Consider the following 27,822-nt stretch of genomic DNA (forward strand, 5'->3'; position numbering starts at 1 on the left):
GAAAAAAGTGGAGAAAAAAGAAGAAAAGAAGAGAAAAAGAGAGAGAGAGAGAGAGAGAGAAGTGTATTCAGAGGTAATGTGCAACCTCTACACAATCGCAGATTAAAGATGAGCACGATCGTGTAAACAGTGATGTGCCGTTCCTTTCCGTTCATGGGAAAGTTCCCGAAGTGTGAATGTTCCCGTTGTAAAAACTCTTTAATAGTAAGGACACGCTGCTTCTCTTTTTCAAATTGTTATTTCTTGTACTCTGCTCTTATTTGCCTAAAAGATAGGTAATAAGACTTTGTAAATAAAATGTAAAAATAAAACTATGCCACTCAGATTATTAGATCAGTTTGAAGAGCGATGCCTCCGAACACAGACTTTGTAGTCTAAAAGGAGTCATCATCATGTAAAATAATATTGTAACTCTGTTTTAATTAATGAAGACATTTCATTCAAGGCTCTTTTTACATATTTTTTGCGTCTTTTACAGCCGGGAACTTTCCCAAAGTGGGAACATCGTAATGACCAAGCACAGCACAATTCATAAGTACTTAGTTTATTTATTTTACCGTGAACTAAAAATTCTTGTCATTATTCGTTTATGTCTTGAGTTTTTAAGTTATTTTAATAAAACATCAAGTAAAGAACATTCTTTGTTAACTTGTAAATACACCATGTTTATAAGATATTGAGTTTTTCTTGTCAATTTATCAAGTCTATTTATAGAACCTTATTAGTACAGAAAAACTGCAATAACTTACAAATCAGATTACGTATATAATAATAGATTAGTAGGTATGCATACGATATAAATACTTTGACGGTAACAATTCGAATTTTACAAACTCCTGGTAATGTAACTATTAATAATAATTTTACATAAACTTAATTATGTGTAGGTATAGAACCTACTTACACGATTCTAAACATAACCCGCCTGTAGAGTACACCTTTTGTATACTGCTATGATTTGGCTCGCCAACACACCATCACTCTGTACAGGCAGACCGTCCTGCATTGACTGACTGTTTGTCTTGCTCTGTATTCAGATGACGTATGCGCCCGAGACAAGGATAGCAATATCAATACACTACACCGCTTTATGACAAAATGAAGGTTAGAGATAAATTAGGTTTATAGGTAGTCCGCGCCACGAAAGAAGTCGCACGACCGCGACCTTTTTGTCGCAGATTCTGCATAGAATTATTATGACTTGTCAATAATACAATCAGTTCCATTGCAATCCGTTGACTTCAATCGTGGCGCGGACTATATTTTAACTCAGTCTCTTTTAACCTTTATTTTGCAATACGGTAGAATATGTTAAAAAATATAAATAAGGATCAATTTTCAAAAACAAATGAATTTTGGACCTATCAAAATAAAATATTAATTAAAATACATTTCAAAACAGAAATAAATATTTGACAATATTAATACGAATCTATTAAAACGTTTCATTTTATGAAGACAGTTTCAGACTAAGAAAAAAGAAAGTGGTAACCCTCAAGCAAGAATTTAGGAAGCTTTTAGAAAGAAAGAACTTACAATACAATACATAACAGTTTAAACAAAGCTAGATCTAAATCTATGTTAAATACTATAAAATTGCAGTCACGAAGCCGCTTGTGGTAACTATGTATTGCTAACACGCGTATTTCAATAGTTAAATACTTCACACAGGTTCACAAAATATCACGGGCAATGTGCCTAAGTGTGGGGTAAAGAAATCTAAATCCAATATTTTTGGTAGAAAAACGAAACAGCTGTTTCGTTCTTAAAAAAAATCTGGTCTACCGTAAAGCTGTGGTTGGTTCTTTTTCTTACTTGTTTATATTTTTTTTAGGGATTGAGGATTCGTTATTAATTCTCTCTTAAAAAGGTGTTTTTTGTAAAATGTAATCTAATATCGCGTCCTTATTGCCGGTCAAAGAATTCCAGTGGTACCAACATTTTTGTAACTTATCATGCTGGTACACCACCACTAAAGCCACCACCACCACCACAGTGTTATTTTACCACTTTAGTGGTGGTGGTATTTTACCACTTTAGTACTTTGTAACTTTAATTTTTCTCTTCACAACTCATTGATATCATATTGATTATAAAGTTATCAGTGAAAACCTGTAATTAGTTTTTAATTGTTATAATTGTCTTGTTAACTTACTGTTTTTTTTTATAACTGTTGGTTTTCCTGAGATATAAAACTTCCGAATAAGTTCTAAATCCATCTACCTGTTTTATTTTGTTTTCTTTATTTGAAAAAGGGTTTTATTCTAACAGAAAATGTCAGCCTTATAGGGGTGCCAAATATAAAAAAGCAAAAACAAAACCTTACGTACTTACGACACGACTCTGTACAGATCTTCACCTTTACTTAAGCACATTCCCTGCTAAGTGGTCACACAAAAAACATAGCCCTAGCAACACTTCGCGCAATGTAACACCGAGGACATCGATAAGGCAAAAATCACAATATGTGCGCTTGATACCAACTGTGCGCCTCGTCTGCCAAACTGCTTCGAAAGCCATTGGTCCAGGATGCCTAACTTTACTAAATTGTATAACAGTATTTTATGTTATTTTTTACAAAAGAACGTCTAGGGCCCCGTGCCGAGCTTTTTTTGCAGCTTCTTTTGCTTTTTTTTTGACGTGACTTATTGTAGATTTGCCGCAGATGGCATTAACTACTTGGCCGGACAAATGGGGAGCGCTGGAGGCTCTTACCCGGTACAACGTTTAAGACAACAGGCCTGAGGGTGCCCAGTTGGGCACGAACTTCGGCTCAAGGCGTCGTCTGAGAGGAAAAATATTTGAAAGAATTAATCGACCCTAGTGGGTCGATAGCGATAAGCGCTGAATGAGGGAAATCGTCGATTACGCCGGCGGGGTCGGTATCGGGGTCCTGAAGTGTTTGGTGTCGCGAGCTGATTGGCTGCCTCTATGGCTAGAGTAATCGGGTCGTCGGGATCGTATATTACGTCCTTCGGACGCCGATACTTTTCAGTACCGTCCCTAAGTGGAATGTATTCGGAATTTCGGAAGTGCTTCTTTTGCAACTGCAGTAGTTACGTTCTATTTTGAAAGTGTCTGGAAGAGATTGCTATCTTAGTAATAATTGTTTTGTGTTGTATTGTAATTTTTGTAATGCCTAATGTAATTACTTTTTTTTGCGTTTAGATATAATTATTCCAAAGATTTTATTTAAAAGAAAGTCATTAAGTAAGTGGCATCCTGGACCATCCCACCAATTAAATATTTTCTTAACTATAAGAATCTATTAAAACTTTAGTAAATGAAATCGGCTTACTACTCGTATCTGTTGTATCGCGTTAACAATTGGTGTTATAATTACAAGTACTAAACACATTGAGGTACAGTTGAATACATGTATTCAAACGTAAGCAACGTAATATGCACGGTTACGCTAGTGCGTGCGGCGCGATACAAGTATATCGCGGGCTTCCTCTTTAGGATCTAACCGCATCTGTCAGCTCTTCACAGCACTTTCCTACGCTCCTATCCTTTTCTGTCATTCAGAACCGTCAGAGCGAGAGACAGAAGTGGTTAACTCTTGTCACGCCACCCGCGATAACGGAACTTGTGTAGACCCCGCTGGTATTGACAAATTATTATTGTTTGTTGTGTTATCTATGCGGCAAGGATTGCGCATGCGCGACGCACCATCGCGAGATTCGACCAATAGACGTTCGATCTTTATCTGAGACTGATCTTTATAGCATGTTTATATATGGAATATGCTCGCCCCCTATTGCATGGGACTTAAACAAAGCTTATAAGGAGTGGGGGTACATACTGTACACCTCTGCCTATTCCGTTGGGGATACAGGCGTGAAGCTGTCATGTGAATAGCAGTTTTGTAATGTAACATAGGTAGTCAATTGTACCACAATATAATTCTTTAAATGAAATAGTTACGTAATATCGATCAGGTTAAAACAATTTTAATGTTTCTTATCTACGTAATTATAACATTAATACGAAGGAAATCATGGGAACTCGATATGAATCTAAAGACTCGAGCAAACGCTGACAAAAAATATGTTATGGTCTGCAAAGATTAAGGACTTTTTTGCAATACCGTCTTTACTATAAAGTCACACGGGGCCTGTTCCCAGGGCCCACACCCTCGGGGGGCCTCGTTTTCTTTACTTTCCAAAAAGGCCAAAATTATTGTGTTTTCAAGGGCTTCAACTCTGCGGTCATAATAGGAATTGGTCAGATTTGCTGTATATCATATAGGGCTAAGTCTCTATCTGAACATTCCTGAGTCCAAAAGCCGTGAAAGTCGAAACTCAGATACGCAGACATCATCAAAAATGACCTGAGCTCCTGAAATATTTCCGTATACACGTCAGACAGAGACAGGTAGAACAGACGCTAAAAGCAGACACCACCTTCATATGGGAATAATGCAAAAGAGAGAGAGGGAAGATGTTAAAAAATACCGAGTATGTATAGTTAATTCACACGATTTGTACGTTTTGCCGTTTGACTAATAGGTAAGATGCGTTATATATTTTTTATTATAGTTGCTCTTTACTTACAAAGTCAATGTTTTAACTCTTTGCTCAATTTTCTGACAGAGTTTGCTTGAGCCGTACTACTTAATAACTCTAAGTATGTGAAACTTTTACAAGAACGACTCGTTTGGCACTTAGGTCTTTGGTTTTACTTAACTTTATACACGGTTCCGTATTTACAGCAAACCAGTTATGTCATTCAAAACTATGGAAAAATATTGTCTAACAAGGTAACTCTTATATAACTAGTTTTAAATAATAATAATGACTTGCGTAGTTTAAAACTTGATATTCAATATTTTTTCATAGCTTAGTCTATGTTTTAGATCCTAATACTCATATTTAAAGTATTTAGTGGGACAAAAGTAAGTAAGCGTCAAGTCTTTTGTACTACGCTGATTCGAGGCTCACAGAGTGAACTGCTACGGCGTAGTCGCGTAGTGATCTGCTACGGAGCACTTGCGTAGGTCATCTACGTCGTTGTACGGGTAATGTATAGACTTCTGAATAGATACACTTTCAGGGTAACAGTTTGAAGCTATTACGTTACCAAAGTTGTTATTTTATGTATTTTATTTTTTTAGTACACTCCCCGTACTGAGTATTAGGATCACTTGTTGACATTTCCATCATTTTGCGAACTCTAAAATGTCAAACTTTCACTATGTTAAAACTTGTGATCTATTGGAAGAGTGCTTAGTCCGTACTTATGTATAAGAGGTACTTATCCCTAAATATTATTGCTATTTTTAGTTCCTTTCAAATTTTAAAATTCAATGATTTCAAACGACTAAGATTATTAATGCACTAAATCTTAATAGAATTCAAAATTTCACTAATTTTAATTTTATTTGAAATTTATTATTCTTTAATAATAAAATATTTTAACATACTATTTTGGTCTTTAATAAGATTTTATTTTAAATACTATTAATGGTTAATGAAATGACTAGACATGCAAATTTTTTTATGATAATGAGCAACTTTTAATATGAGAGTAACTATTAGATACTTGCGTATCTTAAAAAATGTTCCTTCTTACGTTTGTCACAACACTTCCTTATTACCTATTCACAACTTGTCGTCGGTTTAAACATTCAGAGTTACATAGACTAAAGCCTGAGACATACAATAATGTCTTGGTCCTAATCCTTCTATTTATCATCGGTCCGTTCTAAGCTTCGATCATATAAATTTGAGCACTTCCATGTAAATTTTGAAAAGGTCCAAAAGCGGCATACACTTTAATCTAATTTAAATCTTAAGTAACTGAGATAACCATTGAAAAATCTAAGTCGATGCAAATAACGAGGCGCATGGCTTTTATAACCACGGAATAGAAGAAAGAGACTGGAAGAGCCAAGTGAGCGCAAAACGCGCGCCATACAAGTATGAGCAAATAGTTCAAACTTTGCACGACTCGTCCGAAAACTTTATGACGCATGGAGCTCCGCGAAAATATATTAAAAGGTCGTCTTGTGTGTGTCTGCAGGAAAATAAGTCAAATAGTCCTTATCACAGGAAAGCTAAACCTTAGTATGATCGGCTACTCGTATTTATCAAAAAATACTTTTGTATGCAGTATCTTTCGAAAAGTAATGATAAAATTATAACATAAAATAATACATTGCCGGTATAGTGGCTATGGAATTTGAAAAGCGCGTTAAGGCCTTTTCACTATCTTTCCTCTATCCCGTGGTTATAATGCCTCTATTTGATGGCAGCAACAGTGCATCGGCCAATATATATGAACGAATATTCTTAGGGTATAATCAGATGGACTGCACATAAGCAATCTACAAAAAAACAAGTCGATGGCGTCAAAATCAATATAATAATGACCTTAATAACAAAAGGGGAAGCACGTAGCAAGGCTTAAATAGGTTAAGGTTACATACCGGTATAAAAATACGGTACCTATTTTACGGACCAATAGGAAATCGGTAAGTACCGTAATTTTATACCGGTATAATAACGGTAGCGTAAACGCTATCATGTCACTCGAACTTAAGTAGGTAATTTTATTTGGTTGAAACAAACGTCCAGTCCATTCGATCATCCCCAAAGCACACTTTTTAAGATACGCATAAATATTCAATTGTATATTTCTAACTCGGAAACCTTATACTGTACAATTATTTGTCATTTAGAAATTACACTTTACCATTTTCGAATATGATAAACTTTTTATGCATAACGTGCGACCTGCGTTGATTGGTTCCACATTCGGCCAATCACGAGCTTTGACGATCACGTCACGTCACAATAAAGCGTTTCAATTGGCCTCGAATTGAGCCAAATTATAAGCTAGGTTTGGTTCGTTTTTATCAAAGTAGGACTACGTCTTTATTTGAGATGGAGTAAATACTAATATATCTTGAATAATGAGTTCAAAAATAGTTTTAAAATGTATTATTTAAAGCAATCGTATACGTCCCTTGAAAACTAATATGTAACTTGTTCTTAATGTCTCAAGCGATCAAGTAAACATTTGTAATTTATACCGACTGGGTTTATTTGTTAGGGACGTCTAAGACAGGCTTTATTTTCAGGTATAAAATGCGTAGTCCTACAATTCGGTTATGTCTATACACAACCAATGCCTTTTTTAACAATACTCTGCGTCTACTTAACGTGATGAACATTACAATGAAGTTACTACTAAGATCACAAACGATATTGACTAAAGATCTACAATTCAATTCCTTTATTTGTCACTAGATGAAAATCGCGTTACAAGAAGAATTTTGAAAATTCCTCGCTAATTTTTCATACAACAGAACTTCCTTCGAATAGAGAAAATCTTGGAGATTTTTACCGAATTTCACATTTTCAGACAAATTCTTGGTCTCTTATTTTTCACTGAATTCTTAATGATGAAATCACAATATTCTTTCACACTAAATTGTCTGTCTTGAGCCAAAAGTGTTTTAGGGTAAGTATAGTCCTTTCCACATTTTCTGTTTCATGCAAAGGCAAATGCAAAAACGATTCTTCACACCACATCTTAGTACATTCCTTAGAAGCAATATAATTTTATAACAAGTTTTTTTCTGAGGCCTAAGGAAGTATGTCCCAACAAAAACATTATTATTTTTTGTGGTATATAGTGGATGGGCACAAGAGTCTACCTTATTGACTCATCCCGAGAGGAGTAATTTCAAAAAAATAACTAGGTAAGTTTTGCTTCTTTAATGGTTACTTTCAACATCTACCACTATCTTTATTTTTGCGATTGTGATTCACCAAAAACAACAACTCCTGTATTTTTTTGAAATTTCAGCCAAACACAGTGATACATCACCGAGCATGGATTGATGTTGAAAATTATACTGCATTAGTTCACCCAAACTCCGGCCCATAGCTAGTACGCCCATATTCTGAGTACACTCATACTCCGGGTATACTCATACTCTGTGTACGACCTTCCTCTGGGTACGCCCATACTCCGGATACGCCCATACTCCGGGTACGCCCATACCCTTCGAAGCCAATTCCAAAAACACTTTCGACCAATGCATGTATTAATATTAATCAACATTATATCACAAAGTTCATGGTTGAAGAGTATGCACTCTTTGGCAGTAGACGTGTATTGGATATGGAGAAATTGTACTACGATTGTATTTGCAACGTTATCTTCTAATTTGTGATCGTCTATCTGTTTACGTTACCTGAAACAAAGACGGTTTGTAAGATGGACATTCATTAAATATAATGATAATCAGATTACAAACATAAGGAAAGCGGAAATATTTTTGATTAATAAGCGTAATATAAAAATAAAATAAAATTAGAATTATTTTTATAAAAAGTATCTAATGTATGCTCGTTTAAATGGGCAATCTGCCGCAGTGAATCCATAATGATTGATCAATATCCGTAGTGACCCGTCAATGTCCGTAGTGGCTGGGCATTCTGCATAATGACTGGTCGATGCCCGCAGTGACCGGTCATTCTCCATAGTCATCAATGTCCGTGCCGTACTGATCGCTCATTCTGGTTGGCTTGTCAATATTCTTAGTGACTGGTCATTCTCCAAAGTGACAAGTCATTCTCAATAATGACTGACTAATGTCCGTAACGTACTTGACCGGTAATTATGCAGAATGACTGGTCAATGTCCATAGTGACCGGTCGTTTTCAATAATAACTGATCAATGTCCGTACCGTAGTGACCGGTCATTCTGCATAATTACTAGTTAATGCCCGTAGTGATCGCACATTCTGCAAAATGAATGGTCAGTCCGGACATTCTGCATAATGACTCATCAATGTCCAGAGTGACTGGTCATTCCACTGGTCAATGTCCGTAGTGACCGGTCATTGTCCATAGTAACCGGGTAATGTCCGTAGTGGCCAGCATTTTGTATAATGGCTGGTTAATGTCCGTAGTGTCGGGGGATTCTGTATAATGACTGGTCACTGTCCGTAGTGACCGGGCGTTCTGTAAAATGACTGGTCATTGTCCGTAGTGACCGGTCATTCTGCATAATGACTGGTCAATGTCTATAGTACCCGGTTATTGTCCATAGTTATCAATGTCCGTACCATACTGACCGGGCGTTCTGTAAAATGACTGGTCCATAATGACCGGTCATTTTGCGTTATGACAAGTCAATGTCCATAATGACCGGTCATTTTGCGTAATGACAAGTTAATGTCCGTAGTGATCGGTCATTGTCCGTAGTGACCGATCACAGGTCATTCTGCATAATGACTGATCAATATCCATAGTGACAGGTTAAAGTCCGTAGTATCCGTTCATTCTAATAAAGTGCTGGGAATCGGGAACCTTTTGTTTCGTTCGTGTAGAGAGCTTAAGTATACCAGGCTAGCATAACTCACCAAGAGTTCAACTCCTCGTCACTCCACGTGTCTCAGTCGAGGTTTCCGCCGTTGCGGAGTCCCGCCTTCGTCTCCGGAGGCACCTGCTTTCGGAAGCAGTCGTCGAGGAAGGACGACATGGTTCTATAGAGGTGCCGCTTCACGCCCTCCAGGCTGTGACCCTCATCCGGATAGATCTGCGGGGAGATCGGTCATTTGTGAAACGGTGTACTATGACATGACGATAGTGATATGATGTGGTGTAATGTGATGGTCAAGTTTTGCGGGTGTTTTTCCGAAACAAGTGACATTTGGTTCGTTACAAGAGCGTTTAGGAAGTACTTAGCATAGTCACTCTTTTCAGGCTTCAGGCTTTCAGGCTTCAGTACAATAAATCTCTGTAAAATGTTAGTCGAGTGTTTAATGTAATTCTTCAATAATGATATTCTGTAGGATAGAAATTCCAGACTAGTTACAGTTAGGAAGTCATAAGTTATAAATGTTTGCCAAACGAAAAAACAAAAACGGTGAGTACGAGAGACGGTATTTTTCGAATTGCTATGTCATAGTAACAATTCTTCTTGTTTACCTGTTGTCTAAACATGCTGCCCTGGTCAGCCAGCGAGCGAGCCAGCGCCATCGTCTGCTGCACGTGCACGTTGTCGTCGGCAGTGCCGTGCACTAGCAGCAGCATTTTGTCGTGAAGGGCGGAGGCCTGCTTCGTGACGTCAGCGTCAGCGTACCCGCGGTAATTTCCCGTTGCGTTCGGGAAGCCCATGTAACGCTCCGCGTATGCTGATGCTGTAGAACGTAGAATATGCTGTGTCAGTTTTAAATAAATGTACGGTTAGATGGTAAATATAAACGAAGATGTTTAAAACGTTTACTATAAACTGCGGAAGAGTTGTGAATCTATTGTTCCTGAGAAGAATCAAAATGCTGATGGAGTAAAAAAATTGTACGTGCCCAAGCTTTGAAGATAGGTAACCTATAAAAATTGATAGCTTAAATATGTTTCTTGAAGATTCGAAAGATGGATTGAAAATCTTCTCCTCAGAATAAATTATCAAACTCCAATCGAACAGTTGCAAAAGGCTGTACTAATATAGAGCACTTCGAAAACTCACCATAATAGCGCCAGCGCACAATGGGCGTGATGGCAATGCCGCAGTGGAACACATTGAGCGGGCTGGCAAGCGCCAACGCCGCCAGGAAGCCGCCGTGAGCTCGGCCCCACACCGCCACGCGCCGCGCGTCGATGAAGTGGAGGGAATCGCGGAGATACCTAAGTTTAAGGAAATTTTGGGGATTAAGATTTGGTACAGGTTATAACGATTTTCTGATGATGTCGACAGACGCATTCGTCTATGTTTGTGTTTTAACCTCCTAAAATTCCTCATATTTGGTATTTTTCATCGGCTGTTTATCTATTTCATGTAGTCTTTCTTTAACTTAGAGAAATCCCATGATCACATATCGTCTTTGAAATAATCCCTTTGGACGACTGGTGATTTTTTGTTGGACTTGCTCGGGATTGATTCGCCAATTCGCAAAGGATGTTGTCACTTTTTAAAGTGTTGGATATGATAGAACTATATTACTTCTCTTTTTCGCTCGTCTGGGTTATGAGATCAATGATCGATCTCATCAACCCTGGCGTCAGAGTCACTATTGAGTATGGCTACTTACTCAGCGACTTCAAGTTGATCCTGCAGCTCGACAGTGCCGAGTCTCCGATGCAGTGTGTGGTGCGCGCCCAATCCGCGGCCGCCGGCGCCGCGCGCGTCCACCGCGGCCAACACTGCGCCCGCGCCGGCCGCTAGCGCCCCCCAGCCTAGCGACCAGCGCTCTGTCACTAGCTGAGTGCCTGGCGCGCCGTGTCTGTTTAAAGGAAGAATTATAAATGACCTGTGCTGGCCTGTGGTGTGTGTATGTGATCTTACGCACGTATTGGATGCGCAAAGTCACAGGCTGTTCCAAGAAAATTTGAATCTACTTTTGATACCAAGTCCTAAGATGGCTATTATGGCAGGTGATCGCCAAATTTCTCCTTTGATGCTGTGTTGGATAGCAAAACCGTACACACTATATGAAAACTCCAAATAAAATACACTATTATTGTTACTGTATGTTTATGATCCTCGCACACTCCTCATACGTCGTCAAAAAACTAAACGTACTTAAATAAACCGATTTTTTATGTTTCAACACTACCCGGCCATGCTAGCTAATTCCTTCAAAGGGTACCACAGACTTCCTCAACATTCAAACAAAATCCAAGAATCTAAGTCATTCACCTCTAAACGCATTTGATGAATCGACAGCATTGGTCCTGAATAAAAGATCACAGTCGGAACTAGCGGGGTCCGGTCACAACCCAGGTTCATCGCAATTCCGATTACGAATATTATAGAACGCGATACGAATTGCAAATTATGTTCGTTGCTCGACGGAAATGAGGGATCGTGACACGAAAATTGGTAGCAAAAGTGATTATAGCCGAGACAATAAAAGTGGACCTGTTGAAAACGGTTTTAATAGTATTTGCTGAAAATTGCAAACGTTTCGATGTTTTAGACAGCAATTTTAATTGACGCAAATGACCAGTGATTTCAACCACAGGTACCTACTTTTGATGGAACTGTTATCATTTTATAAATGGTTTAAATTTCCCATCCTATCTGCTAAATAGTCAGTCGCTTACAGTAGTCTAGTACTGTTCTCTCTGGCTACGTTTACGTGACGTTGTGCTAAAAGAATTCGATCGTGTACTAGGTTGAAGATAAATTCTGATTACTAAATAAAGACAGATCTAATAGTAATTAACTTTGTTTATGAATTTTAATCAAGAAAAACGAATTACGAGCGACATTTTGTCACGTTTTTCTATGACGTCACAGTGTGCTTATTCATACAAATTCCATAGCAATTCGGTGTTTTGACGTTTAGTAAAAAGTAACTGATTTGACTAGTTGAGATCATAATGGAGCTGTATGAATACCTTCTTACTTATTCGTTGGTCACTTTTAGTAGATCCTGAGAAGATTCAAGACCCTTGACATCAACTGTGTCAAATGCTACCGCTGCGCTGATAAAGTGTTTATGTAGATTTACCACGACACATAATGATAAGCCTCAGTTGGTAAGAATGAGTTAACCCAGCGGGCCCAGCGGGCTTAGCACCGTAAGCTTCTCGCCTCGACATACGTCACCCGTCACTCTCTCACAGTACTGCACAGAAAGAGACAGACGATCTTTGTCGCGGCGAGAAAGAGTCGCGTGCATACGGTGCTAGGCCCGCTGTAGGTACCCAATACAGGCTGTCTATGTTATGCGATTACCATCTCATCTAAGACATTTCAGCTGCACAGTGATTCACACTTTGAGTAGCAGCGGGTCCTTCCGTAGCCTTGACTTCAAGAGAACGTTCTAAAACATGACTTACTCTTTAAGCAGCAGCAGATATTTGGCAACCTCGTCTTTTCGCAGCCCAGGTTTCTAGAACATGACTTACACTTTGAGCAGCGGGTACTTAGTGACCTCCTCTTACCGCAGCCCTGGCGGCATCTGCTGCTCAGCTACACTGAGAACGTTCTAGAACATGACTTACACATTGAGCAGCAGCAGGTATTTGGTAATCTCGTCTTTTCGCAACCTCGGTGGCATCAAAAACCGCACCCTGGCCGCGTGGCACTCGACAGATGAAATAAGAAAGTTCTAGAACATGACTCACACTTTGAGTAGCGGGTAGTTGGTGCCCTCGTCTTTCCACAGCCCTGGCGGAATCTTATGCTCAGCTACACAGAGAACGTTCTAGGACATGACTCGCACTTTGAGCAGGAACTGGTACTTGGTGACCTCGTGTTCCCTCAGCCCCGGCGGCATCAGCAGCCGCATCCTGCCCGCGTGGCACTCGACAGCTGCACTCAAAACTTTCTAGAAAATAACTCACACTTTAAGCAGGAGCGGGTACTTGGTGACCTCGTCTTCTCGCAGCCCCGGCGGCATCAGCAGCCGTACCCTGGCCGCGTGGCACTCAACAGCTGCACTGAGAACGTTCTAGAACATGACTCACACTTTGAGCAGGAGCGGGTACTTGGTGACCTCGTCTTCTCGCAGCCCCGGCGGCATCAGCAGCCGTACCCTGGCCGCGTGCCCGCTCGACAGTTGCACAGAGAACGTCCTCGGCGTCGGTAGTGCTATCGCTGATAGACGTTCCTGGTGAAATAATAGATGATTTACTTCCTGATGTGCCTTACATCAACGACAGCACGGGGTCTGGCTGAAAATCGGCGTCGTATTGCCCCCGATGTGGGTCGATACGACATTAGCCGAGCTAGTACCCTTTTTAGTTTTAAGTCTTACATTTTATATATGTTCAAATTTTAATATTAAGGAGCTAACGTCTTAAACCTAAATAGAGATTTTATCTATCTATCTATCAGTATCTGGGGAGAATCGCCTAAAAACTATTTAGTATATAGAGAACGTAGGACTCTGCGCGAGGGAGCGAGAAGAAAAATACATTCCACGTTCGAATTTTCTACTTGTCAAAAGATATATAATGTAACTTGCAATGACTGCCATTCGCGAACGTTTTAAGATAGCTACAGTAACATAATTATAAATGAATATGACGATAATGTTATGTGTATAACTAGGCTGTTTACAATACCCTTCAAGTGTTGGTACAACTGAAAAGTTACATTATAGTATCTACTTAGATTGTATTTTGACATTTCACGCGAACGAAATCGATGTACTTAGTAGTAAATAAATAAGTATAAGTCAAGCGTGAATAAATCGATTTTTCTTAAAGGTTAAGCTGCAAAATTACACGATGTTTTTATTATCGACTAGCTTCTTCTTCTATCGTGTGGGTTGTAAGTATTCCACACGAACCTCATCAACCCTGATGGCAGCCAATGCCCTGCCCTGGTGTCAATTATTGAGCCGCCAGAAGCCCCTGACATGATTCATGTAACGACTACATACTTACATCAATAAGTAGTAACCGGGACCACGGAAGGGATCATCTTACTTTTGGACAATCAGGTGATCAGCTTGTAATGTCCTAACCAAACTAGGGATCACAGGGGTGAATCTCAAAATTTCAAGTTTGGTGGCGAAATTTCATATCATTTTTTCGTGAAAAATTGGGTTCCGACATGAAAAAGATCCAAAAGGATCCTCGGTTCCAACATGAAAAAGGAATTTTTCAATTCCCAATTTTCTCAATTTCCCCAATTTTTCACGAAAAAACCATATGACAGTCGCCACCAAACTTGACACATTTTGATATTCACCCACAAAGTGATTTTTGTGACATGTCCTCATTGAGATTTGTTTCTAACGGTCTCCGTGGTCCAGTGGTTGAGCGTTGGGCTCACGTATTCGAATCCCGGTGGGAATTATCGACTGCATAATAATTTACTTAACAAAAATAAAAATGATTTATTCCACAAAATTTCGAAGACTAAATTGTTACCAATTCTCTTAGGTTCCAAGTAGGTACCTATTTACGGTACTAAGCTAGTCTTATCGTTATGAATATTAACAAGTGATCACTCATCCATAATTTATGGATATCATTCACACCATTAAGCCGGTGAAGTCATCGCTGAAAACATTCAGTGAACAATGTGTTTATTATGATAACATGGCGACTTTATTACTCTATGTAACATTATTCATTATGTATTCTAATGTTAAATAATTTGCACATCAAGAAGAAGCCGTGGTAGCCCAGTTGGTAGAACGCTTGCCTCTCACTTTGAGGTCGCAGGTTCAAATCCAGCACAGGCCTAAACCAATGATTATAGATTTGTTTTCGAATTCATGTTTGGATCATAAATGATTATCATGTGCTCAGCGGTGAAGGAAAACATCGTGAGGAAACCCACTTTTTCGAGAAATGCATTTTCGGAGGTATGTGACCTGTATAGGGCTGGTTTTCCCTTCGCGGGTTGGAAGGTCAGATAGGCAGTCGCTTCTGTAAAAAATCGGACCTGTCAAATCTTCAGGTTAGGTAAGCGGACCCTATGAAAAACGGGATAATGCTAGGGAGATGGTGACATTAATCAAAAAGTAAGTAAGTTAAGTTTCTTAGGAAAGAATCATTTATTCAACCTAATTATCATGGATTAATTGTTGAAGGTCAATTTAACATTTTTGAATCTACCAACGTCATTTCGCAAGGTGTTATAGCTGAGGAGAAGAAAGGACAAGAAACTGCAACAGAAACACATCTTTTAAATCAATGTGGGTATATATTACAACTTATTTAATAACTAAAGGAACATATTTATTACCAGGCATTTGTATCATTTAAGTAACCATTAAAACGATACAGCTCGCCACCTATCACGTCGATCTAACAGAAAGCTATGTGACGCGTGGTTACTTAGTACATCTTACGATGTACGTCTGACTAACCTTGGATAGATAGATAGATAAAAACATTTATTTGGTCTACAGACACACATGCATACAAAAAGGAAAAGATTAGATACAGACAACCAATCAACATAGACGAAGCCAGGTATGTATGTGTGCTGCCGCAGCGCAAATCGGTCATAGCTCAGCGCAAGTTTTTCCTCTTACGAACAAACGGATACGTAAGCTTATGTTTAGTTATGTGTCAAGTTTTAAAGAGCAATCGTAGTCCCCACCTTAACCGCAGTATTGTTCTCCAAGTGGCTGAGTAGCCGGGGCTCGGGCAGCGCGGTCCGGTGCAGGCTGGAGGTGGGCACTCCTGGCCCGAGACACTCTAGCACGAAGTACGCTGCCGAAGGGCTGAAGTGCGCCTCGTGGTACAGGCACGCCACGTTCGTCGGCTTGGTTTCTGCGGGTTAACAACATATTACATACATACATAAACAGCCTATATACGTCCCACTGCAGGGCACAAGCCTCCCCTCAATCAACCGGAGAGGGTATGGAGCCTACTCCACCACGCTGCTCCACTGCGGGTTAGTGGAGGTGTTTTTACGGCTAATAGCCGGGACCAACGGCTTAACGTGCCCTCCGTTTCGGACAATCAGGTGATTCAAGCCTGAAAAGTCCTTACCAAATAAAGGACAGTCTCACAAAGTGATTTTGACAATGTCCCTATCGGGAATCGAACCCGGGCCTCCAGATCGTGAGCGTAACGCTCTAACCACTAGACCACGGAGGCTGTTAACAACATATTAAATAGAAATAAAGATTACCTCTCATCACATAGATATATGAGTGGATAGCTAATTTGGCGTACTTATATTGTATATAATTATAACTTAATATCTTTATGTAAAACAAGCTGTTGTTATCCCGAATAAAATAAAATAAATAAATAATCACCTCTCGCGCTGGTCTAACAGAAAGCTTGGCGAGTGGGTACTTAGTTCATCTTGTGACGAAAGTACATAGTAGTGAGCATAGATTAAGGAATAATACTACGTACAGAATGGTAACTCTCCGCTACCCACCAGCTGCTGAGCTAGCTAGTTTACCTCCCTCCCCCCCCCCGGCCCTCATTTTCACTTTTCTATGGGCACAATCGTATGGGCGTCAGACGTCACACACACAGATGCGCGTGTACGATAATGTCAATGTGTAGTGTCTGTGTAAAATGAGGTATTTTGTATGAATTGTCCCGGTTGTGGTAGTGAGGTTATATTATGTTGCAAGGAGTTACCAGGTTGCTTCTTCTTCTTCTTCTTAACGGGAGCCGGCGAGGTGGCCATCTCTTCGTCCATCCAGTCACCGTCCCACGTGCTGTCTCCTGACGAGGCCAGGTTGCCATAGTACTCCAGGTTTATTGATGGAGACGGCTGGGGAATGCAGATCATTATAACCTTCATTTGGACAGTAGATAGATAGATAGATAAAATACTTTATTGAGCACAATGGACACAAAATACAGAGATAAGGACAACATTATACAGAAAAGCACAACAGGCGGCCTTATTGCTCATGCAGCAATTTCTTCCAGGCAACCTTTGGGTACAGGAAAATTTTGTACAAGTATAATAATAGCGGGTTAGTGCATTCTAACAAAATAAATAATTAAAAGAACAACCTACATAAAATAAGTACATTTAACAAAAAATTAAAAAAAAATTAATTAATTAAAATTTATTTAATAAGTACATAATGACAGTATTATGCGATAAAGGGCAAGGATTGACTGGTTGATGATTGTGTTCAAAGTACGTGGTCGAAAAGTATTGGAGATCGAAAGACGACGATTTGAATGAACTTGACGATGGAAAGGGATTTTATTTACTGAAGGTACATATGCAGTTAGAGATGAACTTTATTAGTACAGAAACCTTATCTAAGTAATTGTTTTAAAAGCTTTTCTCATCTTTCTGATTTCTCTAGAATACTAAAACTATAACTATTCCTTTCGGCTTTGATGTAGTAGGGTCCAAAAGTATCTTAAAACGTTTTGGAATAGATGTTATCCAAAAATAGCACCTTGTGTTTGCAGATTTCACTTTAAGAAGTGCTTTTTTAGTAATCATCAAGTCATCTTGATTGATGGTAGGGCTGGCAGAGAAAGACCTAGAAGGACGTGTATTGACCAAATTGGAGATGTCCTTTGAAAACTTACGATACGTTACGTTTTGTACGATCTACTCTGAACCGGCGTGCGTATATGAAACGATTGATGAATGTGGAGGAAGCAAGACAAGTGTGTAAGAGAAGCAAATGGAATTCCATAGTCCAAAATAGGCGTGAGTTTATGTATGTATGCGTATCAAGTCATCTCCTGTCTTGGATAAGGATTTTGGGTAGGTAGTAACAAGTGTCAGGATCGAAGGCAAGAGGGAACCACTGCCCTATTTTTCCCTAAAAATGTAGTATGGTGAATGCCATACCGACAAGAGCGTGGCTCTTAAATTAGTGATGATAAGTGACAAGTGAGTATTATTTACCTGTGAGTTACAAGTGACACAATAAGGCAACTTCTGCGGCGACCCCGGCCGCGGGGCCTCCGCCGACACTCTGTACAGGTGCTGCTGTCCTGGTTTACCCTCCGGTATGCCCAGGTAGTATCTGCGAAAGATTCTATACTTTACATACACCTCGAAGAGTTGAATCATCAGAAGTATAGATATGGAGTTACTCCACTAACATAACGCCCAATTGTAACCTACTACTTGGCATGCCATTCTGTTCTACTCTGGTTTCATAAGTATAATATCCAAATTGAGAAATCTTTTTTGCAAAAGTACCATGACCCTGTATGAAACCCCACCCCCTTCAACAGGTATTTTTTTGTATTTCAGTAGTATTAAAAACACCAAAAATATTACCAATTAGTTCCACTTTCAAATTCACGATTCCCGACCCCCGACCGAGCCTTAAGGAATCTGGCAGGATGGACTGTCAAATATAAAGATCACTCACATGTGTTGATTGGCATGGTCCCACGCCAGCAGCTTGACGACATCGAAGCTGCCGTGCGTGAGCGGGAGCGCCCTGGGCCCGTGGGCGTTGTGCTCCGTCCTGACCACGTGGCGGAACAGCCCCGCTGGGCCGTCGCGGATGGGCGCGAGAGTGACCAACGCGCCGCCGCCCGCCGACCAGAGCGGCGCCGGCGCCGACTCCACCCAGCCTTCTGAGCTTGAGGATATCCTGTATACCTGTAATACGAGAGGTCAAATAGAATACAGCAGGTGTAACATTTATTATTGTTTATTTATTTATTTTATTTTTACAGTTTTACATTCAGCCATTACAGTAAAAACCAATTCGACTGAAACAAACACATAATAGACAACACTATTATGATTTTTTTTTACCTAGGACAATAGTGAAATGTCACATCTGTGAATTTGGCCACCGAACAGCTGTACAGGTCAACGTCCGGATTGTCCAAGGCCAGGGCGATAAGCATCCGCATCGCGCGAGTAACTGGCGGGTACCAACCAAGATTGGTTCTCAACAGCGGGACTTTATGTGCGTATAATGTTTTCATTTCTTAGGCAATTCGAGCACATTCAGAGAGAAGAAGTTTTCGAATTGGCTTGCGTATGTTGATTAATTTAAAAAGTAATACTGCAATTTGAATTTGAATTTGATTTTTTGATTGTACTGTATCTATCTTCATCTGTGTTGATTTGTTTTGTATGTTGTGTGCAATAAAGTAGTGAGGAGCTCGGTGGTGGAGGAGCTCGGTGGCGCAGCGGTTAACGAGCTCGGTCTGCGATTGTTGAAGTAAAGCATCTCGAGCTCCTCCGTGCTTCGGAAGGCACGTTAAGCCGTTGGTCCCGGCTGCATTAGCAGTCGTTAATAACCATCAATCCGCACTGGGCCCGCGTGATGGTTTAAGGGCCGATCTCCCTATCCATCCATAGGGAAGGCCCGTGCCCCAGCAGTGGGGACGTTAATGGGCTGATGATGATGTGCAATAAAGTATATTTGATTTGATTTTGATATTTGCGCATATAAAAGAGTAAATGTGCAATTACAACAAATGTCAAATAGCAATATTGATCCCCTTATTAATCCCCAGGTGCCAATGACCTTTTTCCCTCTTTTCCCCCTAAGTTTTCCTTACCTCCTGGCAGTACCACATGGGGCTCTTGCAGACGGACACGACTGATAGGTTCTGCAGCCGAGTCAGCCACACCACGCACACCTCCGTCAGGGACACCCATTGCGCGCTCGTGAAGTAGTAGTCTCTGCAGGGAGACAATATTTGTTAATACATACGTGGATTTGTGGTGGTGGTTATGCGTGGTAGCATAGTTGGTAGTCACTTTGAGGTCGCAGATTCGAATCCAGCACAGGCCTAAACCATTGATTTTCGATTCATATTAATTTATTCATTGCAAAGTCAGGAGTAGTTAAGGTGTTACATTGTAGAAGGTACATATGATGCCCTGCAAGGGCACAACGTTTTTGTTTTCGAATTCATGTTTGGATCATGTTTGGCTGGGCTCTTTCTTAAGGGAAATTAAGCGATAATAACCTGGTTCCGCTATGTTACTCTTCAGATGAAATGGGGTTAGGCAACCAAGTGCGTAATGTCGCAAGGCATCAATTCAACAGCTGATAAATTGACGGTAATCGATTATCTGCACGTAACTCAAACGGATTAGATCCATCATCTCGAATACGTAGGTATTTCATTCCGATAAATGTTGCTGAGTTAAGGTGATCTTACACTAGCGGACGTTATATTGTAGGAAGTACAAAATATTTTCACTCCTTTTTATAATACTGAATTTTCATTTTTATTGAAGCTCTTGTCAATTTGACCTTTCGTATTTTCGTACTTTAGTAATGAAACCGAGACTTTTTATATTCCTATATTCATTTGCCGCAAATGTCATTAACTACTTGGTCGGACAAATGAGGAGCGCTTATAAGGGGGGGGGGAGACATAAGTAGTTAATACCATTTGCGAAAAGTCACGGCAAAGAAGACACATGCCACATGCCAGGGACCTTTGGCGGCTCAATAACAACCCTGGCACCAGGGTTGATGAGGTTGGTACACGGTAAACACGGCCCAAGAAGAAGACCAAGGCCTGGCTGCTGGCTCAGTCCAGATTAATCAAGGTTCTAGAGATCCTAGATTAATTTGGTTTGATCTTTGTATAGCGATGAATTAAAATTAGTTTCATGAAAAATACTACCTAATAAATCTTCAGAAGTTATTGGATTACATTAAGAGTGACAACGTCATTCGAAAATAAAATAAACTTTAGTGTGGGACCTCCTTAAACACCACTAAAGCTCTGAACACACTCTCAGTTATATTTACACGATTCATCATCCGTCGTTCGTAGAGCAAATAACAGTTTCATTACCAGCAGCCAGTTGGTATTAGTGGAGTCAACGAAGGTTCACTTCAAGTCCGGTTATGCTGAGTTTTTCTTTTTGAGGTGTATTTTTTATGTGTAAGATGAACATGCTGGCCCAAGGGCCACCCCCGCACCCTAACCTACTGTTACATTATGCCCTATCTTTATGCCTAATATCAATTAGACGAATAAACAATATGCCTTATAACAGTAGAATAAGTAGAGTTTTATTGTGTAAGTACAAATAAATAAATAATAATAAACTATATTTATACTTAATGACATAGTATGCCAAAACACTATTATGTCAAATTATTATTATGGAAAAAAATAATAGGCCATACTCAATATGACAAATTAAAATATGACAAAAAATTAGGAGAACAAAATCCCGCCTCAGAACAATAAATACAAGTTCGGTGCACTTGTACCGAACAACAGGCGTGTACGTAACTAGAGCTATAACTAGTATATGAGCGTTTGTATTCAATTATTAGCGTCTAGTAGTCACTACATCAGTTGATTCGGTTGCCGTACCCGCGGATTTCTCCAGACATGTTGTAGTTGAAAATCAGCGTTTTGTTCGTGAGAACAAAAACTTGCGCTGAGCTACGACCGATTTGCGCTGCTGCAGCACACATACATACCCGGCGTGTTTAATACAGAGCTTCGTCTCTGTTGATTGGTTTTCTGTATCTAATCTTTTCTTTTTTGTATGCATGTGTGTCTGTAGACCAAATAAATGTTTTTATCTATCTATCTATCTACACTATCTAACATACTTACCGAACATAGTCTATATTGGTGTTAGAAGATAATACATCGGCTTAACACACTGGCATTGTTGTATTTATGTGACTTCTCCCGGATTAAGGCCCCAAGGACCGGCCGAGCGTATGTTTATCGTTAAACATGTTACACAAGATATTGACATAGTCTAACAAGAACAGCAGGTCCAGGAGGGACTTTCAATTAATTACCGATATTTTTATAGTTCACGACTGTATTCAGAGAATCTCCACCTGAGAATCTGTCGAGCTGAGAATCTGTCCAGTTGCGAATCTGTCCACTTGCTACGGACGAATTTTAACCAGTTTCACTAAATATTGTAACTATATACCAAACAAGACGTGTCAGTATCGTTTTCTTAAGATACAGATAGACAACAGATAGTTATTCGTAGACTAAATTCTTCAAAATTGTTATACACAAAATTTTACAATTCCACTGATAAATAATTTATTATAGGTACGTTCATTGAAAAATCAGCCCTAATTGGGATTAAATTAGAAAACGCACTATTCTACATTTATTCTGGTCTGTTTTGTATATTTCTCTGCCTATTTACAATAGCAGCGTGGTGAAGCCAGATTTGCAACTGGACAAATTCTCAGCTCGACAGATTCTCAGGTGGACGGATTATAGCAACTGGACAGTATATGTACTCCTTGACCTAACGATGTTGGTATGCGTAGGACCCATCCACACGAGGGGGGGGGGGATAGATATTACATCCCACTTCTGGCCACAAGCCTCCCCTCAAACAACAGGAGGGGGTATGGAGCATACTCCAACTCGCTGTCCCAGTGCGGGCATTCAGGCTGTTTATATTTCACGTATGGAGAGTATTAGGACATGCTATTTTTAACTATTCACACACGTTTGTCGGTATGCATTGTGCGGAGTAAATATACTGATGTCATTTTACTATGGCACTGATACCGCCGAAGCTTAGATCGTTCTTATTTACCCGGGATTAGACCTTGGCGTTTGTAAATAATTTCGGTGTTTTGAAAGTCGGTTTTATGACTAATTGTATGTCGCGGGATGGCCGCCGATCGCCGTTCATTCGTCTCTCGCCGCTCTCTTCTGTTGGCAACACTAATAAAAAAAAAGAAAACCACTTCTCTCTGCGCCTCGCTCGCGCTCGCGCTCGATTTGTAATCTTTTTTAAAAAAAAATATTTTAGAATTAATGGATAGCGATATAGTTACAGTCCGCTAGTTTTATTTTTGCTATCAAGGATCCCAACATAAACTTTGTGTATTTTTGTTTGTGCTATGGGTATTTCGTTAGAAATACAAAATAATATCATCTCCCTAGTATTGGATCGTGTACTAGGTTCAAGGTAAATTATGAAATTCTGATTAAGTACTAAGGTAAACGCTCCTATTACCGCCAGGTTAAGCTATGCTCTGATTACCGCTCAGAAATTAAGTACTTCTGTATTTGCTAGTGCAGCTTATTTATTTTATTTGTATTGTTATGACTGTCTTCTGCTAAATACATCAAGAATTTTTAATTTTGAGTGAATATTTTGGATAAAAAATAATTTTATGTCCGAAAACTCACTTTCCTCTATTACCGCCACATAAATTGCGGTTTCTTTCTATTACCGCCTTTGCTGCATCGAATACCGCCAACGAGATATCTAACCAACTATTCAGGTACAATAAAATACTTTATTTAAAAAAAAAGTTGTTTTTACCACTGTTAATGTAGTTAATAGATACATAAATTGGGAAGGCACTGTCTCTTAAAATACAGGTTCACCTAGTTTGAAAGACAGCGTTCCAACAAAAACTGTAAACGAATTGTTTTCAATAATCATCATCATCAACAGCCGTATGACGCCCACTGCTGGGCATAGGCCTCCCCCAAGGATCTCCACAACGATCGGTCCTGCGCTGCCCGCATCCAGCGGCTTCCCGCCACCTTCACCAGATCGTCGGTCCACCTTGTAGCGGGCCTACCCACTGAGCGTCGTCCGACACGTGGTCGCCACTCCAGAACCTTTCCGCCCCAGCGGCCATCGGTTCTCCTCGCTATGTGTCCTGCCCACTGCCACTTGAGTTTTGCAATTCTCCGAGCTATGTCGGTGACTTTAGTTCTCCTGCGGATCTCCTCATTTCTGATTCGATCAAGCAGGGAAATACCGAGCATAGCTCTCTCCATTGCCCGCTGAGCGACACCGAGCCTCCTCACGAGACCCATAGTATGCGGCCACGTCTCACTGCCGTAGGTCATCACTGGCAACACGCGCTGGTTAAAGACTTTCGTCTTGAGACACTGGTATTTTGGACGAGAAGATGTTCCGCAGCTTCCCGAACGCTGCCCATCCGAGTTGGATCCGACGAGAGATCTCTTTCTCGAAGTTGGACTTACCTAACTGGATTATTTGTCCTAGGTAAATGTACTGGTCTACAACCTCGAGTGTAACGTTCCCAACCTGAACTGGAGTGGGTGAAACATGGTCGTTGGACATAATTTTTGTTTTTGCCATGTTCATGCTAAGACCCACTCGTTGGGATGCGTTACTGAGATGCTCGAGCATGGTGTTCAGTTCTTCCAGGGTCTCAGCCATTAGGACTATATCATCGGCAAATCGAAGGTGCGTCGGGAACTCACCGTTGATGTTGTTGCCAAATCCTTTCCAGTCCAGAAGCTTAAAAATATCCTCCAATGCAGCAGTGAACAGTTTCGGAGAGATGACATCTCCCTGTCTCACTCCTCGCTGCAGTTGGATCGGATTAGAGCTCTGGTTCTGTACTCGAACTGACATAGTGGCATTTTGGTAGAGGTCCCTTAGCTTTTCGATATACCTATGGTCCACTTGGCACCTCTGAAGAGACTGCAACACCGCTCAGGTCTCGATCGAATCAAAGGCTTTCTCATAGTCCACAAACGCCAAGCAAAGTGGCAGATTATACTCTTCGGTCTTCTGTATAACCTGCCGCAGCGTATGGATGTGGTCTATGGTGCTAAAGCCTTTTCGGAAACCGGCTTGTTCGGGAAGTCGTCAAATCTGTAAGCGAGACGATTCGTAATGACCCTCGAAAACAACTTGTAGACATGGCTCAGAAGCGAGATAGGTCTGTAGTTCTTCAGTAGGGCTTTATCACCTTTCTTGAAGAACAGGACCACCTCGCTTCCGCTCTATGCCCTCTGCGCTTTGCCCTGAAATATGACGGAATTGAAGAGCCTCTGGAGGGCTTTGAGTATTGGCGTTCCGCCCGCTCTCAGAAGTTCTGCTGTGATTCTGTCATCTCCTGCCGCTTTGTTGTTTTTGAGCTGTTTGAGGGCCATCCTAATCTCGTACAGGCTGACGTCCGGGATATCTTCAGTGTAGTGTCGGGTAAGCTTGGCTCGAGGGTCTCGAGCCATGCTTTCGCCTGATGTTTTCGTGGAATATAGCTGTCTATAGAAACTCCCAATCTCCCTCAGGATTTCGGGAGTCGACGAAATGATTCTGTATGAGGAGTTTTCAATAAACTTTATTATTATTGTTATTTTTTTATTAAATGAATTATGACATAAACTACAGAAAAATCTTTTGGTTTCATAGATTTATATACATAATTGACGTCTGTCTCTGTCCGCCCATCTGTCCATCCGTCTGTCTCTGTCTATCCGTCTGTCTCTGCCGGTCCGTCTGTCTCTGTCTATCCGTCTGTCTCTGTCTATCCGTCTGTCTCTGTCCGTCCGTCTGTCCATCCGTCTGTCTCTGTCCGTCCATCTGTCTTTGTCCGTCCGTCTGTCTCTGTCCGTCCGTCTGTCTCTGTCCGTCCGTCTGTCTCTGTCCGTCCGCCTGTCTCTGTCTGTCCTTCTGTCTCTGTCCGTCCGTCTGTCTCTGCCTGTCCTTCTGTCTCTGTCTGTTCTTCTGTCTCTATCTGTCCGTCCGTTTCGGTCTGTCCGTCCGTTTCGGTCTGTCCGTCCGTCTGTCTCTATCTGACCGTCCGTTTCGGTCTGTCCGTCCGTCTCTGTCAGTCCGAAGAATAATGCATCACCCTGTCTATAAATCATAAGAGGGAATCTATGGTGGCGGTAATAGAAACATGTATGTAATTTCTGTGTTTCAATTTCCGCCACATAAAAATTAGCCTTAAGAAAACAAATAAATATTCAAAATGAGAGCTACGTATGTAATAACCAGTTTCAAAGCATATTTTAATAAATATCTAAAGTATTTAAATTAGAAATTCATAATTACTTCAACTACTTGTTCATACATTTCTTAAAAAAATACATTAACTTATATGCAGCACAGGATACTTGAATTCCACCAAATGTGTGGCGTTAATAGATTTTAATATAGTTCATGAACCATACTATAAAATAAGATGATAACATTATGAATGATTGGGCATGTTACCTTAAATAACTAAAAAATACAAATATCATACAAATATCGATCGCCGCCATAGGTGGCGGTAATAGTAACCAAACTGCAAATGTATGCTTCTATCACCGCCACATTTTAAAACTCAAATTAATCATTTAAAACTAACACAAATATCAAATATAGCATGCTTTCTCAGTTCTTAAACGTATTAACAAGTAGTTATAATTACTAAAATGAAGAAAAATTATGTTTCATCGGACACAAAACCTTAAGAAAAAAATGTTGCATGCTTATGCATTTCAGTAGTGGCTTGTATGGAGCGCGTTGCTTGCGCGGACACTGCACACTTACAGACCAATCACAAATTAGACTGTTGTTGCCCACGCTCAGGGGTATGTTCGTTTCATAGTCAATTAATACATGTATCTTTTGACATTTGAATCAATTTTCTATCTCGGACACAATTCAAAATATCCGCAATTTAAAAAAGGTGGCGGTAAACGATGTCGATTTTTGGGTGGCGTTAATAGGAGCGTTTACCTTAAATAAAAACAGATTTAAAACTGACGAAAAACATTTTCTTTTTTATATTTAACTTATTTACGAATTTTAATCAAGAAAAACGTAATAATAAGTCCGACATTTTATCACCTTTTTCATACAAATTACACAGTAATTTCGTGTTTTGACGTTTAGTAAAAGGATAACTGATTTGACTAGTTGGAAACTAGCGTATTGTCCCATTTTTCACAGGGTCCGCTAACCTAATCTGAAGATTTGACAGGTCCGGTTTTTGACAGAAGCGACTGCCTGTCTGACCTTCCAACCCGCGAAGGGAAAACTATCCGAATACAGGTTAGGTCACATATTATTATATTATGAAAGCCAATAACTAATTATGATATCTTCTGTTGTGGCTGGTCTCTTGGGTTCCTGGTTATCCTTTTCCTATCTAATAAGTAGGTAGTCATTTAAGTACTTAACCTCTCTATGAGCAAGAATCTATTATAGTAGGTAAGAGGGTGATTAACAATTTATGAATACATCGAATACACATATACACAATATTGCACATTCGTCGAATGATCAGAGTCGCCAAAATTTGGACTTTAAAACTGTTGTTATTTTTTTCTGCTCACTTTAATATAGGATCTAGACACGCGGAAGAGTGTCATGCCAAGTTCAGCAAGTAACAGAACTGGCGAGCAGCACCGTGTGTAATATAATATATTCATCATTTTCCTAGCATTATCCCATTTCTCCCGGGGTCTGCTTACCTAACTTGAGAGAAGAATTAGGTTTTATAATAACACTTAGAATATTAGCTAATAAAAATTGATACAATAATCATAATTTATGAAACAATAAGTTCGAAACTACAACAAAAGAATCTGTTTCAACGTAAATTAACGAATCGAAGTTGCACAATGGATTGAAACGACTTGTTGCACGAAAGCATTCAGAGGGTGGGTACAAACTTGGTCCCGCCAACTCTCTGTTTTGAAACCACTGTGTGATTGATGCTTTTGGATTGGCGA

General features: G+C 40.0%; 1 protein-coding gene across 3 annotated transcripts in view; it reads right to left on the reverse strand.

Annotated features, from left to right (window-relative positions):
- Window positions 1–6,024: 6,024 nt before the first annotated feature.
- The window catches only part of LOC126376490 (dipeptidyl aminopeptidase-like protein 6), a 211,034-nt gene continuing 189,236 nt past the window's right edge, over window positions 6,025–27,822 (reverse strand). For all 3 annotated transcript variants that reach the window (XM_050023913.1, XM_050023914.1, XM_050023912.1), the window contains exons 9-19: window positions 19,912–20,035; window positions 18,759–18,994; window positions 18,284–18,404; window positions 17,038–17,173; window positions 16,031–16,203; window positions 13,435–13,577; window positions 11,049–11,240; window positions 10,487–10,644; window positions 9,949–10,160; window positions 9,381–9,556; window positions 6,025–8,206 (exon numbers count right to left, since the gene is read on the reverse strand). In XM_050023913.1, coding sequence (XP_049879870.1) covers window positions 9,413–9,556; window positions 9,949–10,160; window positions 10,487–10,644; window positions 11,049–11,240; window positions 13,435–13,577; window positions 16,031–16,203; window positions 17,038–17,173; window positions 18,284–18,404; window positions 18,759–18,994; window positions 19,912–20,035 — 1,639 coding nt within the window. In that variant the 3' untranslated portion in view covers window positions 6,025–8,206; window positions 9,381–9,412. The remainder of the gene's footprint in view (window positions 8,207–9,380; window positions 9,557–9,948; window positions 10,161–10,486; window positions 10,645–11,048; window positions 11,241–13,434; window positions 13,578–16,030; window positions 16,204–17,037; window positions 17,174–18,283; window positions 18,405–18,758; window positions 18,995–19,911; window positions 20,036–27,822) is intronic.

This window comes from Pectinophora gossypiella, chromosome 21, assembly GCF_024362695.1.
Source record: "Pectinophora gossypiella chromosome 21, ilPecGoss1.1, whole genome shotgun sequence".
NCBI classification, from domain to species: domain Eukaryota; kingdom Metazoa; phylum Arthropoda; class Insecta; order Lepidoptera; family Gelechiidae; genus Pectinophora; species Pectinophora gossypiella.